At 49.1% G+C, this 18,774-nt stretch overlaps 3 protein-coding genes across 7 annotated transcripts in view; 2 read left to right on the forward strand and 1 right to left on the reverse strand.

The window, feature by feature from the left end:
* si:dkey-16j16.4 (uncharacterized) overlaps positions 1 to 10,940 on the forward strand; it is a 27,155-nt gene extending 16,215 nt beyond the window's left edge. Inside the window, exons 4-6 of one of the 3 annotated variants that reach the window (XR_008833168.1) lie at positions 47 to 100; positions 3,657 to 3,971; positions 10,901 to 10,940. Coding sequence is in view for 1 of the 3 variants with exons in the window: in XM_056426326.1 (XP_056282301.1) it covers positions 47 to 100; positions 3,657 to 3,782 (180 nt within the window). In the remaining 2 variants the exon portion in view is untranslated. Of the gene's footprint in view, positions 1 to 46; positions 101 to 3,656; positions 5,115 to 10,900 lie in introns of those variants that run through there. The other 2 variants (XR_008833169.1, XM_056426326.1) reach the window with 2 other exon arrangements.
* slc4a1ap (solute carrier family 4 member 1 adaptor protein) lies at positions 5,449 to 11,818 on the reverse strand. The gene is made up of 14 exons (XM_056426314.1): positions 10,937 to 11,818; positions 10,285 to 10,519; positions 9,990 to 10,118; positions 9,827 to 9,887; positions 9,592 to 9,731; positions 9,328 to 9,488; positions 8,674 to 8,743; positions 8,392 to 8,581; positions 8,001 to 8,097; positions 7,664 to 7,913; positions 7,359 to 7,445; positions 7,140 to 7,222; positions 6,982 to 7,051; positions 5,449 to 6,416 (listed from the first exon to the last, which is right to left on the reverse strand). Exons 1-14 carry the CDS (start codon positions 11,744 to 11,746, stop codon positions 6,367 to 6,369), a joined length of 2,433 nt encoding a protein of 810 aa, XP_056282289.1. The 5' UTR covers positions 11,747 to 11,818; the 3' UTR covers positions 5,449 to 6,366.
* Positions 11,097 to 15,444, forward strand: supt7l (SPT7 like, STAGA complex subunit gamma). Of its 3 annotated transcripts, none has more exons than XM_056426316.1 (5): positions 11,097 to 11,178; positions 12,650 to 13,113; positions 13,238 to 13,562; positions 14,417 to 14,651; positions 14,861 to 15,444. In XM_056426316.1, exons 2-5 carry the CDS (start codon positions 12,689 to 12,691, stop codon positions 15,169 to 15,171), a joined length of 1,296 nt encoding a protein of 431 aa, XP_056282291.1. In that variant the 5' UTR covers positions 11,097 to 11,178; positions 12,650 to 12,688; the 3' UTR covers positions 15,172 to 15,444. The 3 variants fall into 3 exon arrangements, with proteins under 3 accessions (XP_056282291.1, XP_056282292.1, XP_056282290.1); XM_056426317.1 differs by lacking the exon at positions 11,097 to 11,178 and adding an exon at positions 12,000 to 12,095 and having other exon boundaries at positions 14,867 to 15,444; XM_056426315.1 differs by lacking the exon at positions 11,097 to 11,178 and adding an exon at positions 12,001 to 12,095.
* Positions 15,445 to 18,774: the final 3,330 nt, after the last annotated feature.

Here is an 18,774-nt window from a genome sequence, read left to right on the forward strand (position 1 = left end):
GTATGCTTCTTCCATGACTGACATTGTGTATTCTTGTCGTCAACAGAAAATGCTGCTGAAAAAAAGCTGTGGAGGGAAAACGCGGACTATAAAAATTCGGGTGAGTTTCCCACATAAAAAAAAACCTCTTGTTTTATTCAAGTGTGACAAAGTTAGACAGTTAATTGTCTGTTTATAAACCCTGTCGCTGGTTGCTGGCTGTCGTAAAGATGAGTGGTGCACACAAGCGGTGTAAATATGACTGTACACACACACACACACACACACTTTAAACCTTTTCATGCAGACCCATAATCGGCGGGTCTCCATTACAGCAGTGATATGGTTGCAGGGTTTACCCGTGAACAGCCCGGCCAGCACCTTGATGTCTATCCCACTGCACACTGGGACGGCATCTGGCGACAGCACTTGTTCCCAGGCCCCGCTAGCCGGAGACATCTGGGGGAAACCAAACCCGACAGCACCGTCAGATCGCCGGACTCAACCCAGTTCACCGCGGTGATACCTGGGCTCCTTTAAATGGCAGCTCCTTCCACTTCTCCCATTAGCGGTCTGAGAAGTGCACATTCAACCCACCGAAATAGCTTTCTAAACAAAGATATTTCCCCCAAGATTGTGTCCCGACTGATCTCCCCATCAGTGTCCCCCCCCCCCCCCCCTCCCAAAGCACAGCCTCCACTGCCACCACGCATGGGCTGGTTGTGGTTCAGGGGGCGTGCTGGAAGAGCCTGGGCCTCTTGGCACGGAGCTGGGTACTCCAGAAGGATGCGCAGTGTGGTGAGAAAAGTCACGTTATTATCACGTTGTGTGGGTTAGTGTCAGTGGATCCTCGTCACACACACCGACGTGTGAAAAGCATCTAGGTCGCTCTAATCCTCCGTAAGGAAGTACGGATGAACAAGAATTGTAAAAACTGATCTGCTATGTGCAAGAGTGTTTGAGGAAGAACGAGCGAGTGTCGTTGAGAGACGGAGAGGAGGAGGAGGAGGAGGAGGAGGAGGTGGTGAAGTGTTGTCGGTTCCCCATGTGGTGTATTTCCAGGGATGAAGTCATTTTCCATTTATAGCCCGGCCGGCTGCGATCTGTTTAGCGAGTCCATGGAGATATTGCTCACCGTCCTCGGTTCTGCGCTGTTGTTTTCCCCGTCAGTGACGTCTGTGGCCACCGGGCGGCTCCAGCGCCGAGAGCAGTTTTAAAAATATATATTTTTCTTGAAGTGAGTACACGGCGAGTTCTGTGGGTTGATGAGCCAATCGGAGGCTCGCCTTGACTCTCTCTACACTTGGTGAATCCACCACATCCCTCTCTCTCTCTCTCTCTCTCTCTGCTGCCTTCTCTCTCTTCCCCTCTTTTTATCTGTCCACCCCGGGTTTTCTGGCTAGGGTCCAGCAGAGACACTGGATCTGGACGGGGGCCCCCGGCTTTGAGGCTGGATTCAAGCGCTCAAGCATGGGAGTTGTTCCAGGCGCTGAGGACGTCGATGGTATTGGCTGTGTGTGTGTGTGTGTGTGTGTGTGTGTCTTAAGGGGGGTGGGGGGGTAATGTGGAAGCAGTAGGAAAACAGAGCTCTGGCTGCCGCTGCTGCTGCTCTCTCTGGGGTTGGAGGTAAACGAGCTCCCCATGCTGCAACATGGCCTAGAGTGATGGCGTCTGATTTCAGCCACCGTGAATAAAAGTCCGGGCGGGGAGGAAGACGAAGATTGATTGAGGTGAGGGGAATGGTGCGGAGTGCAGAGGGGGAAAAGTAAATTGAAGGAAAATGTGCCGCGTACCACTTTGATTTTTGATGAAAGTGAAGTGGCCTGGATGGGATGTCGAGGCATGTTGGGCGGACATTTTGGGAGATTTGCAGAGACTTTATTGGGAATATTAATACGACTCTCGCATATCTGTGTGTTAAATATGAAGCTGCGTCGGTTAGCTGAGCCAAAGACGACTTTGCCAAAAAACTAATTAGCCGTGGACGGTCTCCCTACCCAGCAGACATATTGTGTTTGGTGGAGTCGTTGAGAGGCGACGTCTTACCAAAGCTTTCTGGCACGCCACAAACAAAAATACACACTTGTGAAATATGAAAGCGAAGCATCAACAGAAGTGCCCGTTTCACTTTTATACACAAACACATATTGGGTCGGACTCTGTTTGGGCCGATAGAGTTTTTAAAAGCTCTTTCTACAGCTCACGACACGGCGACTGACTTGACCCCTTTGACCTTTCCAACAAGCAATGTTTATACCAATCACCTCACACAGAGGCTCTTGTTCAGGGCCTCCACCTCCTTCTCTGACCTCTGACCTCCCCCACCCCTTGGGTCAGTGCCCATGCAGTCCTCCAGCCATGTAATAAACTGAACTCTTCCTTTTAAAAGAGGTGCTGGTAATGCAGTGTGGAAACTTTTCTTCAATGGGGCCCAAATCAAAATTCACAAAAAGTCACTTTTGTCCAACGCGACCGACGAGATGCTGCCGCCGGGTTTCCTGATCTTTCTCACAAGCTTTCAGGGCCTGCACTTTGTTTGACCCCGCCGGGCCCTCCATGCCCCCCCACTGCAGGACGACTCTGTGGGGATCGCTAACATGCACAGGAACTCATCCTGATGTACGACTCCCCCCCCCCTGACTCCCCCATATGAAGACTCACATCTATCAAGTTTAGTGTAACTCGTTTCTTGGGCCACAGTTTGTTTTTCCCTCCTCCTCCTTTCATTTGTCATGCCTGTTTATACAAACATTGGTGGATAAAGGAGCACTAAGTGGTGATGGGAATTGTTGCCGCGTTACAGCGGCTCAGAATCCCCCCAAGATGTTGGCTGAAGTCATAGCGACACCTGTATCCTCACGTGCCCTGGGCTACTTTACCAGCTACTGGCACGTCTCACTTCTCAGAGAGGTGACAGCTGTCCATATCACCAACGGGTCAGCTCTTTAATTACAGTGAATATGTCCCAAGCTCTCAATCCTCCATCTTCTTAAACCCCCCCCCCCCCCCCCCCCCACACACACACACACAGCCTTCTCTGGAGAAAGTGCTGCCTCACTGCCAAATCCAACAAAGTCATTTCCTGCCGTTTCCTGGAGGGAGGGGGGGAAAACTGCCCAGGGCTAATTTTAGACAGGAGATTTGTAGAGTCAAGAAGAAGAGAGAGAGGGGGGGGGGGGGCATTCATCTTACACCGAAACCTGCAGCGCAAATGTTAAAAGGACAAGTTGGCGTGAAACAATGTTCATGTTCGGTTTTCACTTTTTCTCACAGCCCAGTTTATTTTTACGGAAAAGACGAACGATGGATGACGACGGTCACTGTTTACATCAGCACAAAGAAAACAATAATGATCCATATTATCGAGATACAGATCCATGTGTTTGATTAAAGCAGCTGCTCCTCAAGGCTGCCGTCTATTTGTTTTCAGTAAACAATAAAACACATGTTGCTGTGGAAACATCTTCAGACAACTTATTCAAGTTTTAACGAGCATTACATTGAAACATCACTTCACGGTCATGATTGTATCCATGTGTCGATTGCATATTTGACGGAATAATTGGTGGATACCGATCGTCAGTAGAACCTCACTTCACTTCACACTATGCCGGTTAACGCGGAATAATCATACGGATCACGGATGATGTCATCACCCTCTCTCTCTCTCTCTCCAGACTCTGACAGGCAGTCGCCCTCCGCCCCGGTACACCTACGATCCCTCCATCTTCAGCTTCCGCTCCCTGAGCGCGGTGCCCCCCTGCAGCCCGCTGACCCCGTCCGAGGACCCTCCCTGCTCGTAGAGGACGTTCGCCCACCGACAGATAACCGTCTCCCTCCCTCACCTCTCGCTCACCATTCCCAGATGGCTGCTTTGTTCTTTTCTTTCCGTGGCTTCTGTGGCGAGACCGAGGAGCGGCCCCGTCGGTGAAAAACCGACTGCTGGAAAAGACTTCTCGTTCTCCACGGTGGCCAAACTATTGCACACTCAGGTAATCCCACCCTGTACAACTACGCAGTCACTCTTTCTTTGATCATCGTTCCCCCGGTGAGACCAGCGGGAACAAAAAAATGGGCCTAAACACGACATTACTACAGGATGCTTCAGGTATTACGCGTGTCTCTGGAAGACAAAAAGACGCTGTGACTGGATGACCCAGAAAGGGAAATGGACTCTGGGGTCAGAAGGTGGAACGAAGAAGGGACGCTTTTTGAAACCCGAATTTAATTCTGGGTAAAAAAAACCCACATTCCAGGGAAACAATGCATGAGACAATCAACCGGTTGTGAGGGTTACTTCTGTCGATGTGATTGCTGGACATCTTGTAAAAGTCGTAGTAACTTCCTGTCCTAAACATGGCGACACAAGCGTAAGACGGGTCACATTCGTCCGTCTGTTATTGAATATTCAGACGAGCCAAGATGACACATGTATGACGTGTGTGTGTGCAGCCGACCGGCCGACCTTTGACGATGTACGTTTTCTGAATGAATTTGTCACTTTTAGTCAGTAGAGTGCTTGCATCCGCTCTCTCCCCGCATGGACGCCGAAAGAGAAGGTACGCGTTGGTCTGAGGACGTACAAGAATATAGTTCGCCGCACATTAAGCGTAACGGGTGCTTTGGTTACGCGTAGCCTACTTGTAGTGTGCCATGTATTTTTCCAATATTGTACCTCATTACTTTCTAGGTAGAAGAGGACCACGCTGGTGTACCCAAGACGCCCCAGTGTCTTTGTAAAGATCTCTTAAAATGCCTTGAAATCACATTCCTGTCGTATCGTATGACACTTTGAGTTGAGCCGATAGGCTCAATGAACGCAACGACCTCCTTTACCCCTGGCCAGGGATAAATAAAAGTGCGTTTTGGCCGATCGGATTGAAATTTACTGGACGGCCTTAAAAGGAAAAGCAGTCATTTCAAAGGCGATGGGTGCATGTCCCCGGAGACACGTTAATACCCCGGTGTAAAAAGTTAATCATACCGGGAAACGATAAAATGCATTTCAACGCACGGTGTAAAGCGGGTCCACGTCTCCACTGTCTGGCAGAAGGGAAGTGAACATGTGACACGGTGACATGTTTTGCTCCATTGTTGCACAAAATGAATCAATAAATGCCCGGTGGCCTCTTGTTTAGGAGATCTTTGATTTTGATGACTGTACAAAACATTTTGTGGCAAAGGGAACACGACGTGTGAAGTATCATCCGAACACCTCTCAGCCAAACGGCGTGGTCAACCCCACAGAGACAGATTCTACTGGTTCGTCCTATAATAAAATGTTCAAGATACTTTTCCTTTCAGTTTGACACGCGTGAATGTCACAAACCTTTTATCCAAGTCTCTGGATTCACTGAGCCGCAGCTACCTGAAGGAGCAGCTTCAGTGTGGAGGAAGATAACAACAAGTTACCAGAGGCGATGGAGGGGAGATGGAGCACAGAGCAAATACATGAAAGAGTAACTCAACGATTTTGTACAGACAATTTTTATTTTACACTTATATAACAAAATACAGTTTATTTACCTTCCCCCGACAAGAGGGAGAGAGAGAGAGAGAGAGAGAGACGGTGGCAGGACACCAAACAGAACAGCACTGAGTGGGATCTCACAGAGCGAGGAATCCTGCTCTAGGCAGACACCCCAACAGCTGACTCACTCGTGAAGACAATCTCGTTAAAAAGAGAACTTTGAGAAGGTTGGGCTGTGTGTGTGTGTGTGTAAACACACACACTCCACTTAGCTTGAGTCATTATCAGCTTGCGTTTCATCCAGTAAGCCATCCAAGTGTCCAGATGGTCAGAAAAGCTGCTTCAACGCTCTCTTTCTCCCTCTCTGACACACACATACACACACACACACACACGTTGTGGCAGTGACCAACTGAAGCCAAAGAGGAGGCATGCGTGTTGGATGTCAGGTGGATTAAACAGCAGCAGGAGCAGACAGACACCAGAAAGCTGATTTCAGATCAGTTACTGCTCCATCCCGTTCCCATGTCTTTGCTTGGATGATTAAAAAATTTAAATTATTATTAAAACATTCTATTTTTTTTAAAGGGGACACAATTAAAGAGCAACCCATCTCTATTGCTGTTGTCGTGGGTAAAAACTGCCGGCTGTCTTCTCCCTGAGCCGCCAGATTAATTTGAATTTTGGTTTTCCGAGAATGCAACCCCCCACCCCCCCTTTTGAAAAAAAAGCTGCTGATGAAAAGGTGCAGCGCTACGATGTCTGGTCTGTTACAGGCTCCTCATCTCTGAGGCTGAAGCACACCTCGGGACGGGCAGAGAGGGGTAGTGGTCAGCGCTGAGGAGGTTTTTGTGTTGCAGGTATGAGAAGCTGGTGAAGTGGACACTCTCTCTCTCTCTCTCTTCGCTTGGTCTCGCTCAGTAGCCGTACTTGTCGTTCAGGTGTGTGCGTCCATCTCCACTCTGATCTGTGAGCGGAAGGAAAAAGACCAATTTGAAATCCAGAAAGGACGTTCACACACAGATACAGAAAGGAGTCAAACAAACAGCGAGACGTCCCATGAGAGCGACGTAACGTACGCTCGGACTCGCGAGCAATCGCCGAACCGATCACAAACGCCAAGAATTAAACGGCGCAGCACGATTGGCCTTGAACCCTGAAGCAGAGCTCCGTCTGGCAGCCGCTTTAAAGTTTATTTTCATTCCAGCTTATCTTATCGATTCTCCGTGACTTTGATCTGCATTCCTCCAGGAGAACGGTCGCCGCAATTTCAGCTCTACGAGTCGACCATGACAGACGGTCCTACGGCCTCTAGACCCTCCTCCTCTCTCCCTCTCTCCCCCCCTCCCCCTCCCTGTCCACAGTGGGCCAGGACCTCCCTGCATATCTTAAAATTCTTATTCACCAGGTCCGACAACTCCCTCGAGAACTCGCGTCCCTCTGTGAGGTCATCGCTCGGCGAGATCGACTTTAACCTGGAGACGCGACCGATTGGTCGATCCGTCTGGTGCAGACAGCCGGGCGGTTCATACCTGTCGGGGGAACCCAGACGCAATAGTCGGGATCGTCCTCTGGATACTTTTCCGAGAGTTGTCGTGGCGGCTGTGGAGACGAATCAACGGGAGACTTCAGTTGACGGCACGCTTTTCTGTGTGTGTGTGCGTGTGTGTGTGTGTGTGTGCGTGTGTACCTTGCTGGGGCCCATCGCTTTCTTCAAATTCTTTCTGGGCCGGGGCTTCGCTGCTAGTCCTCCATCAACTTCCGCTTTGGACTCTGTAGAGACATAGGTGTGTGTGTGTGTGTGTGTACACAGTTTACCATGTTAGGTATGACGATACCACGCCGACTAAAAACAACAACTGGTGTTGGCGCATTCTCAAATGGAAAAAGGTGAGAACACAGTAGCCACCTGGACTGGACGAGGCCACGTCCTTGAGCCGGGGGTCCTGCTGCAGAGCTTCAGCAGACTCTCCTCCCCCCCGCTGGAGGCTTGGCTCTAACAGGAAGTCACAAACATAGACGTAGGAACTATTAGCATCGGCACAAATGGCTGGACATTTGATTGTTTTTCTTTATACAACTGATATGAGGAGAAACTAACAGGATGCTTTTGTGAGTCTATTAAACATCTCCTGCCCCCCAGTGGCAGAAGGGATGCACTGCAAGACGTGTGAGAACAGACGGAGTTTCCTTCACTTCTTTTTGCATTCGCACCTTTTGGCTCTCGTGAGCGCACCGGTTGCCGCGCTGGTCTCTGGCGTCCAGGCGGAGGCATCTCCACGGACGCTCCGGACGCCTCACAGTCCGTCTCAGGAGTGATTACACAATCTTTATCATCATCCTCATTTTCTTCTGCTGCTGCCTTCTCTTCTTCTTCCTCCTCGTCATCCTCTTTTCCACTGGGCACAAGTTCTTTCATGTTGAAGAGCTCGGCGGGCAAGTCGGGGCGCTTCGCCGGCAACTTCTACAACGTTGGTGGAGGAAAGAGAGCGGAGAAAAACCAATGAAGAGAGAGGCGGATGACTGGACCGGCTTATGGAACACCACCCACCCCGATGGTGCCGGTCTTCAGCTTGAATTTGCTTCCCCCCTTCATGGCTCCAAACAGCGGTAAGGACTTTTTGGGCTTCTCTGCCTCCGAGCTGCCACTGTCACACCGACACACACACAAAGTGTACTTAGAAGTATTTATAAGCTTCCTAGTATGGATTAGAATAAAATACTTTACTTTCACCTAAGAGAATGCTTAAAATAAGCTACAGAGAAGGAGCTCAATTAAGTCCCGCCCACACTGGGGGGGGAAACAATGTGAACTACCGTAGCTCGTTAACATTAGCTCGCCATCCGCTAACTAGTCCCATCATGGTTTTAGTTCTCAAAATGAAATATATATATATATATACATATACGTATATTGCCAGCGCTATGACGTTGTGTCTGACCTCGGCAGCAGCGAGGGCATCCGGGCGGGCCGCGTGAGCTCCACCAACTTGCGCAGACTCTGCACATCCTTGCGCAGGCTGGCCACGTGCACGTGAAGCTTCCTGCGCTCCACGGCGTCCATCGCCACCTCGCTCTGCACCGCCGTCATGAAGACGTCCAGCGGGTCCTCGGCGGAGGAGCCGGAGAAGCCTAGAGGAGGAGGAGGCGAGAACGTGCGGTTAAAGCGCAGCGATGGCGCAGCGATGGTTCATCGTGGCGTCCCGTCCCGAATCGTGACTCACCTCCGCGACCGCCGCTGAGCTTTTTCTGAGACTCGGCCAACTCCGACTCCACCGCCGACAGTTTGGCCACCTGCATGAAGATCAAATGCCTGGGCGTTACCAAGGAAACGTGCAGCGTGCCGAGCATCGCAGCGTGCATGAATACACCACACGATCCTCAGTTTTGGGGTATTGTGTTCTGTGTGTCAATTGGCAAATGGTGCAAAATGTTAACTAAACTATGGGAACCATTACACCTGCAGCATGTCGCTGATGCCCCCTGCCAACCCCCCCCCCCCCTTTCTGGATCGTGGACCATGCCGAGTACAAACTACTGTAATGATTCCTTCTGGTCACATGACATCTATTCTTCTGTCCATCCTGGGGAGGGGTCCTCCTCTGTTGCTCTCCTGAAGGGTTTTTCAATTTTTTTCCCTGTGAAAGGATTTTTTTTTATTTCTTGGGAGTTTTTCCTGATCCGATGTGAGGTCAAAGGTCAGGGATGTCGTATGTGTACAGATCGTAAAGACCTCTGAGGCAAATTCGTAATTTTGTGATATTGGGCTGTAGAAAATAAACTGAATTGAATGTCAGCGTGAGCACCGAGCAGAACATTGTGATATTCTTGAGACGTGTGCATAAATGGCAGGAGATTATGATTTTTTTTTTTTTTACCAGTGACTCGTAGGTCTCGGGCCGCTCGTCGACCTTCCCCGCCTTTTTCATTCTCTCCGTCCTCTTCCTCTCCACGGTGCCGGTTCGATCCAGGAAGGTGTCGTCGTCGCTGTCGTAGTAGTCCTCGTCTTCCCAGTTCTTCTGCTTGCGCTTGCGGGACACTTCGGCGTCGGATGACAAACGGGAGACAAAACAACTCAAAACCATCGCAGAGCACGAAGCTCGACCCTCGCCAGGCGGCGCTTCATAAATTCTGCTTCGCACCTGCTTCCTGGCGCAGCAGCCCTCGGGCTTCCAGCATTCGACACGCCTCCAGGCAGCACTGGACGGCAGTGTCCTTCTTCTTCCCCGTGTGGGTCGCCTCGGCGACCAGCTGCCGGCCTGCGGCGTCGTCCACCGGAAGCCTGCCGGAAACATGAACCGTGTGACCCCGTACCCCCTTTACACGCTTCCTTAACCCCACCTTAATGGGACATCTGGTGGTTCCCACATGACTCACTTTATCCTGCAGAGCCAGGTGCCGTGGCTCTGGTCTTCGTACTCAAACTCCAGCTCCTCTCCTACGATGGAAAGGATGCCAACAAATTCAATAAAGTGCAAGAACTAGGATCAAAAATGAAGAGGAAAGCACACGTCTGCAGATTGACGGGAGGTCGTCTCACCCTCCCTGTCGTAGAAGCCCTGCAAAGCCTTCTTTGGGTTTTTCAGGTAGGCGGCTTCCTGGTCCTCTTGGAACTCCGTTGAGAAAGGGTTTTCCTCGTTCTCGTCCTCCTCCGGGGCGGTCTCCTCATCTGCAGGGGCAAATAAACAAAAGTAAAGGGGAGGGGGGGGGGAAAGGGGGATTATTGTGCTGCTTTAGTTTCCCGCCAAGCGAGAGAGAAAGGCGACAGCAGCTCAGTCACCACGGCAACGCGTGAACACAGATCACGACAAGTACTGGAAGCATGAAAAGCTCACCCATTCCCCACGAGCAGCCCGATCCCTCGTTTGACTCTTTGCTCTGGCCCTTGCTGCCTTGTCTCTCTCCCTCCTTCTCCTCCTTCTCCTTATCACCACCACCATCATCATCATCGTCGTTATCAGACCAATCTCCCATCATCCTCTTCTCCAGCTCTGCCTTCTGTTTCCGGGTTTTCTCCCTCAGCTCCGTCACCGTCAGCTCGGACTCCTCTTCCTCGTCAAACTCTGGACCCTGGAGGAGGAGGAAGAGGAACAGTCCAATCAGCCGCCTACATTACCCACAGTGCAACGCACCACTGAGAGTCCAAATGTTTGTGTTATGATTAAAGTTATTGGTTAAAAAAACACAACTCCATGCTCTTGTGCAATGGCATTTAAAACCACAACAACACTGGTACATTATATTATTAAATACATAACAGTCACATATGCCCTTCAAATCCCCACAATGCATGTACAGTGTTAATGGCAGTCAAAAACTGATGTCCAAAAGAAAAGACAATGATCAAAATAAAAAGGGAAACAGTAAATGACTATTGTGTAATTGATAAGCGACTGAACGGATTATCTTATTGTTTTTTTGTTGAATACATGTATCGTAACCATCCATCAGCGTGCAGGTGCAGAGGGTTTCCCCGTCAGGATTTACCTGCAGGATAAAAAGCCTCGTGCTGCCGCCAAACTTCAAGACGTGACCCACACGGATCCGAATGAAGGTGTTCGGGGGGACCTTCTTCTTGTTCACCACGGTGCCGTGCGTGCTGCCCAGGTCGTGCACGTAAAAGCCTCTCTCCTCCCCGACGGACTCGCCCTCTCCGGCCTGCCTGCGGTACTGGATGGTGGCGTGGTACCTGGAGATGGACGGATGCTCCAGAGCGACGTCACACACGGGTAAACGTCCGACCACGAAGTAGCTCTTGTGCGCGAGGGGCACCGTGTCCACGATGGTGCCGTTTTTAATGATTTCCAGAGCATAGGGGACATCCGGGGCATTGCCACCCCATGGCGGCTCCGTGTATGGGATCGGGGGGAACTTGCCCACCGGGGGCCCTTGAGCAGAGAACACCCTGGGTTGAGACTCCGGCTTGGGCTTAACAGGAGCCGCACCGCCGTCGCCGTCCTCCTCCTCTCCGGGGCCCGTTTCCGTGGTTCTGTTTTCACTGGCAAGACCGGAAGGCTCCTCTCTCGGGGGGTCTCGGACCTCGTCATCTTTATTTTCTTTCACACGTTTCGCCTCGACCGCTGGTGCTTTGGACGGAGCCGCGACGCCACTGCGTTTAGCGGCGAGGGAGGGCGCCGCGAAGGGGGCCGGCTTTTTAAAAGTGTCCGTGTCTTGTCCAGCTCCCCGCGGGTGTCCGCCATCCTTCTCCTCGGGCGAGCGCGCGTCCGTTTCCACTGCGGGGTTCGTGCTTCCATCCATGTTATGCACACACACGACTGACGGCGGGGAGGCGTCCATGTTTATTTGGTCCTACCGTGAAATGTGTCCGTGTTTTCGAAGCCGCCATAAAATAGAAGAAAATAAAAATAAAATCTCCCCCCCCCCCCAAGAAAGTGCATGTAAAACACGAGTCCACAGGATTTTAATCGAACTCTCATTTGTAAAAAAAAAAAAAAAACAGTAAAAAAAAGAAGTAAAACAATAAACGGTTTTCTTGCGGAACCAAATATCGTGTTCTGCAGTTCACCCCGAGTTGTTTTGACAAGAAGGACCAAAACGCGTAACTAGTTCCTATGCAACTTCCTCCAAAGATATCAGGGGTATTGTTTATAAATGTTAGCAGACGCTTCATCTATCCCTGCGCTACGTGAGTTATACTCGGGTTTTAATATATTATTTAATTTAAGAAATAATATAACTAGCTAAACAGGCACGGTGCGTACTTAGTGAGCCGTTCGTAGCTTCGTGGTTGCTCCTCCGTGGATGACTTGTTTGTTGTTTTCTCACCTGACAGACGTTGTTGTTGTTTTGCTCTTCGGACAAACGGACATCCGTGTTCAACATTAACGTCATAGTTTGCTCTAATCAATGCAGTCTACTTTTGTAACTGGCATACATTAAGTCCACTTAATTGCTTTTTCCCGATTTCAGCAATAACGTTCACTTTACATTCACGTTGCCTGTGTCCGTTAGTCTTTATAAGGGCATGATTGTAATGACTAACACTTTGTTTGCGATTGATCAGATGTATCCCGATATATAATCAGACTAGTACATTGTTGTCACTCTGGAACAGCAACACACATCAGCGTTTGAACTTTTTCGTAATGTGATATAATTAAAAAATTGAATGAAGTGGCAAATGTATTAATTTCATGTTTTGACCCACTTCATCCAGCTTCCACTTTTTCAATTGTCTAGCTTTATTCTGAGTTTGACACTGGCCCGGGATCCCCCGCCATGATGCGCTACTGGGGCGAGATCCCCGGGCCTGCGGGGGCTTCCCCGAGCCGCAGCTCCTTCGACTTGCTCCAGCGTGAGTTCCGCACGGTGGAGATGCAGGACCCTCCCCTGCACCAGCCCTCGGCGCAGCGTCCGCGGCCCACCACCATGTTGGACATCCCCTCGGAGCCCTGCAGCCTCACTATCCACACCGTGCAGCTGTGTCAGCATGCCCGCCGCCTCCGTGGCCTCCTGTCGGCGGCTCACGGTCAGAGTTCAGCGTCCTCCGAGGGCGGCGGCAAGCCGGAGGAGGCGGACGCCAACCTGCCCCTGCGTCCGCCCACTCCGCCCGTGATGCCGGACGACTTGCTGCCCGTGGACAGCAAAGCCCCGCGGCAGCCCTTCCTGCTCCGCCACAGTGACCCGGAAAGTGACTTCTATAAGTGAGTTAATCTGTTTGACTTGTGTGGCAGAGCCAAGATAAATATTGCATTTTTCACAGCCATGATCTCAGATAATTTATCAACCGATCATCATTCATCTCTTCTGGCTCTTTCCAATCACAAGGGGCAAAGGAGAGCCCGTCACGGAGCTGAGCTGGTCCTCCTGTCGACCGCTCCTCTATCAGTCGGTGGCCACCGTCTTGGCCCACGCCGGCTTCGAGTCGGCCCAGGAGAGCGTGCTGGAGACGTTGACCGACCTGGTCCACGAGCATTACCTGCGCGTCACCCACATGCTGCGCGTGGCGGTGGACCGCGAGGCCCGGCTCGGAGCGAGTCCCTTCCCAGACGTGGTGGAGCAAGTGTTCCACGAGGTGGGCATCGGCAGCGTGCTCGCCCTGCAGCGCTTCTGGCAAGTACGGATCAAGGACTACCACAGCTACATGCTGCAGGTGAGGCTGGGAGGAGTATTCGGTCCTGGGGTGGCGTCGCTTGACCATCTGCCCTGTGAGACGATGTTTGTGTCAACCATCCGTGATCTTTGCTCGCTTCCTATGCAGGGATATCAGCCTCAAAATACGTGGTCATGAGGTCATTGTGGCCAATGTTCTAAATCAATGAGCGGCTCTGTCTTTCATAGCTTTTTTACATTCTTGTATTCCCGCCAGTTTGTCCTGTGTGTGTCAGTAAACATAGATATCTGGATATATAATGGCATTTATCAGGATCTAAGACTTTATTCTTAGTGCCCACACATTTAGTCATGGCTGCTATGCATCAGGAAGCGTCTTGCTCTGCAGTGGACAAATAGTTCATCCACAGAATATGGATCCTGAACGAGTAATTGTTCATTTATAATGCAAAAACATCAACCGATGTCTTGTTCCAGCTTCTTTAATGTGAGAATTTGCTACTTTTTGCACTTATTTAGATCATTATAAATTAAATATATGGCGATTTGAGACTTTTGGGATGCTCAGACAAGACATTTCACGACAGCGTTTCATCGTGGGGAGGTCCCACCTCCAATAACTAACGTCCAGGGCGAAACGCCAAAATTCCCTCCCCGGCTTTGGAAAGCTTCGGACATTTTGTAGACAAAACAATTATTTGCAATAACAGTGGGCAGATGTAATTATGTTAAATGATCCCGTGTGGCTGATCCAAATCACCCAGTGATCTCACAATGTGGTGGATCAGGTTTCATACTGATGAGTGAAAAAACTCGATCCTGTCGGCTCGGCTCTCGCGTGTCTCTTTCATCTCATCAGTAGAATTGGACTCCTAAAAGATGTTCATCCTCCAGGTGAGCAAAGATCTGTCCGAGGAATACGAACGACTGGTGAACCCGAAGGCTCTGGAGGACTCCAAGCCCCCGAGGATCAAGGAGGAGCCCATGAGCGACATCTCGTTCCCCGTGAGCGAGGAGCACGAGGCCGACTCGGCCTCTCGGGACCAAGCGCTGCCCGTGGGGGTCCTCGGGGCCCACGGCGAGCGGCTGGCTCCGGGCCTGGATGGTGACCATTCTCCTCACACCTCCGGTGAGACCACAGACTTTGCACATGAACCGTGGGCGCCTCGAGATAGACTCTTTTGAACCCAGCCTCACGTGGCACATTCGAGGAACTGCAGGTTTTTGGCGTCAATTAAATAATCTAATAATTCAATAACATTTGACGACCTGTGCAGCCCTACTCTTTTTAAAAACATGTTTTTAATGCACTTTAAATCACCTTTGCTCTTTTTAAAGGTGCAGCTGGCACCAACAACTCCCCACTGTGGCCACAGGTCAAAATGGAGCCGCAGGATGTGGAGGTGGGCCAGGGTGCTGGCCACCACCACCACCAGCACCACCACCACCACCACCATGCCGTTTTGAGTGGCGACGTGTTCGAGGAGGGGGGGCCCATGTCCACCATGAGCGAGTCGGGGGTAGCCACGGCGCCCTCTCCTGGGGGCGTGGCGTCAGACGCCAGCTACGTGTCTCATTCGCCCGACTCCTTGATGGGCGCCTCCCCCGTCTTCAACCAGAGGCCCAAGAAACGTCCGAGGAAGATGTGAGGAGGCGTTCACGGACCGGTGGGAGCACTTGAGAGGTGGACCCTGAGCTCACCAGCAGCAGGAACAAATCTGTCGGTGAAACGCAGCCGCTGTGCAGCTGTTGAGCTCAACGGACGCGGCTTAAACCGACTTTAATGTCATGACTGGCCTGAACTGGGGGAGGGGGGGTGAAGTGTAGTTTTTTTATTTTTTTCATCGTTTCTGTCAAAGACGTTGCCGTTGACTTCAGAACGGGGTTTACTGCCAACAGAATAAACCTCTTTGGGAGTACCAGTTTTGTCTGTCTTTTTATTAAGTTATTTTCAGGTCACGAGGGGGACGATTAGCTCTCATGAATTTGGAGATTCAGGAAACAGAAATTCCGAAGTGGTCCAAAAGCAAATCATTTTGTCAAACGGCTATATATTTCATCAGAATGGTTTTGTTTTTCACGAAGCTATTAAGTCTTTCTCTTTAATTACCACTTACTGCCTGCGCCATTCATTAGGATTAAAAGGAAAACATTATTTATTTTTTCAGCGGAGCATCTTTTAATCCTAATAAATGGCTCATCGCTCTCGTAAAGACGCTGTTGCATGTTAAGATGTGTTCCCTTTCTGCGACACACTCTACTGTACATGTAGCACAGCAGAGTGGAACGACACACACACACACAACTGCTTCACACACTGCAGACCTGTCAACCTGAAGCCACTCTGCTAAATTAGCATCTGTTTCATTAATGAGGCAAAGCTGCAAATCGCAACACTGGAGGCAATTATTGCCGGCTTGTCTGCGTCGTGACGGCGACATCAATCCGCTCTTAATGGCAAATTAATGACGGCGTGCGTAATTCTGCATGATAAACAAGCCGGGCCCATTTGAATACATGTGATTGTTGTATTCTTTTGTGTGGGCAGGTAATTGCATGTGCCTAAGGGCGAGTGCGGATGTGGGTCATATATTGATATTCAATAAGCTGCATTGATAAGCTGATTTCTTTTTTGGGGGGTCTGCAACTTTAAAAGCGTGTCGGATGTTGCGGCGCCGTGTGACTCCAGGTGGGCTGTGGGTCAGCTGGGGAAACCAAGTCGGTGCTCCAGACTGCTGACGGAAGAAGGCTGTCCTGCCGATGCTCTGGTAACCGTGAGCAACGTCCCGTGGATCCAACAGGTTGCCACAAACTCCAGTTGCAGCAGAAAGACGGCGTCCATAAATCCATGATGGACCTTTTCTAGTCTTCCGACCACTCGAAGTGCTTCAACGGAGACGAGAACCTCTGATTGAAGGGCAACCCTGCTCACCACTTACATATTATCATATATATTTGATATATAATGTACATATATAATAAATATATAGATATTATATATTTAGAGAAATTTTCTTTTTTTAATAAAGTATATATGGAGATTTTTTTATGTATATATATATAATTAATATATGGATTTGTTTTATATATATATATATTATATTTAATTTTTAATATTTTTATATTTCATATATATATATATATACATATATACAATATAAACCCTTTTGGTCCAGACTCAAGGAATTTGAGATATTCCCATCAATTTGTCCTATACTTCAATTTATGCTAAACCCTCTGGGCTAATCTTCAACCATACATCGCATTTGTTTCAGCTTCAATCAAATCTTGTAAAATGTGCAACATCCCAGAGTAACAACAGAAGTAAAGTGGATAAAGTAAAACATTGTGCTTAAGAACAACTAAATAAATGTGCTGAGCTCCTCGCAACCACTTCAGACAATCTCTTTCTTTATTCTCCAGTGAATATTTTGTATTCATAATAATAAATTAACAGCTTTTGATGTGGCAGGTAAAAGGAGACAAAAACACTTTGAAAGTAAATATATTGGCTGCAAAACAACCAGTTTCCTCTTCACTGGGCTGAAAAGGTGTAATCACAAAAATGTCAAGGTGTTGGGCGGCGGGGGGGGGGGGGGTCTCTTGTGAGACACTCAGAGTGTGTTGATGAGCTTGAATGGTCCTTCAGGGCGCTCATCCACCTTTGAGCGAATCACGCAAAAGGAGACACTCTGTCTCGAAGCCTATTTAATGTCACCGTGTCAGCGATGCTGTGGAGACAAATACTGACTTACGAGACGAGGGGTTTTCGCATCACAGGGAAAGATGGATCGCCAGACGCACTGGATGTGACCGCTGAAAAAGAGGGTCGCGTGCTCCACGTGCCACCGCCAGCGTGTCGGTCTGAATCAATCAATCAATCAATCAATCAATCAATGGACAGATTTCCTCCCGGGAGAGGATGTGACTGAAACTGTCAGAATGAAGCGGGAATCGACGAGTCTCATCCACCTGCAATCCATCCGGCCGAAAAAGTATAATTCGGGAGTTACTAATTATTTACACATGCTCAACTTGCTGTAACAAAGTCAGTGTGTTTTGTGTGTGCACTTGGGCTGACTTACGCATTTTAAACTGTTAACTGAAGGATAAGTGAAAGGTTTGGTCCTGTAAATTAGTCAAAGGATAATCTCGAGTATTGCACTTTGCTACATTTTCAAGATGAATCCATCACAGAGGAAAAACATGGGTTCCGATAAGCTGTGGAACAAAGGAAACAAGGGCAACTGAGAGGAGACACTCTGCACACAGCTCACGCCCAGAGCAGTAAAAAGAAAAAGCACAATGATGCAATGAAATGCAGGAGGACGTCATTATGGGTTGAGTTGAGCTTGACAATGTTTTACCTCGGCATTGTGAAAATAATCCACTCACTGATGAACCTCCAGTGGCTGTTTACATTTTTTTTTAAATTGGGTTTATTTAATAAGGGACAGTGCACATTACAGTTTTTGCCTATTGCTTACACACGTTTTGCTAAATTTGGCTCATTGTGTCAAAACTCTACACACAAGCAAAGAAGACACCACACTGGGAAATAAACCATTCACATCTTTGTCAAATTGAAACTCTGCTATCAAAACCTAACAATCCTTTGTCAAAATGTCACTCTGATGACAAAATGATGCCCACTTGCATCATATGAATACACTTTCAGATCAGCAGCAACACACTAGTCTACTTTATATAAAAAACTGCAGGCTTTTGTTTTCAATGTTTTTATTCAGTTCCATAGAGGGCATATTTTCACAACAACCAAAAAAATGAAATACTGAATTCAAAATCATTACATTAGTATATTTTACAGTACAGTACATTTAGTTCAATCAAAAATAAAACAAACAATACACTACTGTAAACACAGAAAAACACAATTGTGCGCAAGTGGGCTTATGGATCCTGCCGTCTGTTGGGGTCTGGCCACAGGATCTCATCAACATCACAAGCAATGTCTTCTCTCGCTAAGCATCGGGGGAAATATCCCCTTGTGTGGCGAATCCATCCCTGGATTGACCTCACCTCGATGTCTCCGCAGGCCTGTTCCATTGCCTGCAGAAGAGGCATACGGGCATGTGGTTGGCGGTCATATACGCGCCATCTCCAAACGGAAAATAATTCCTATATACAGGATTTAGAAATGGCGAATAAGGGGGCAAGTACAGAACTTCAAATTGATCATGGTTGGTGAACCAGTTCTGGACCAGAGCAGCCCGATGGAAACTAACATTATC

This window comes from Pseudoliparis swirei, chromosome 11, assembly GCF_029220125.1.
Source record: "Pseudoliparis swirei isolate HS2019 ecotype Mariana Trench chromosome 11, NWPU_hadal_v1, whole genome shotgun sequence".
NCBI lineage: Eukaryota > Metazoa > Chordata > Actinopteri > Perciformes > Liparidae > Pseudoliparis > Pseudoliparis swirei.

Bases quoted from the DNA above. Each gene is read 5' to 3' on its own strand.
- slc4a1ap (XM_056426314.1), bottom strand. From the start codon at position 11,746: ATGGACGCCTCCCCGCCGTCAGTCGTGTGTGTGCATAACATGGATGGA. The intron at 9,732-9,826 runs GTGAGTCATGTG...TGTTTCCGGCAG, and splicing joins ACCTGGCTCTGCAGGATAAA to GCTTCCGGTGGACGACGCCG. The intron at 6,417-6,981 runs GTATGAACCGCC...TTCCGCTCACAG, and splicing joins CGTCTGGGTTCCCCCGACAG to ATCAGAGTGGAGATGGACGC.
- supt7l (XM_056426316.1), top strand. From the start codon at position 12,689: ATGATGCGCTACTGGGGCGAGATCCCCGGGCCTGCGGGGGCTTCCCCG. The intron at 13,563-14,416 runs GTGAGGCTGGGA...TTCATCCTCCAG, and splicing joins ACCACAGCTACATGCTGCAG to GTGAGCAAAGATCTGTCCGA. The intron at 14,652-14,860 runs GTGAGACCACAG...CTCTTTTTAAAG, and splicing joins CCATTCTCCTCACACCTCCG to GTGCAGCTGGCACCAACAAC.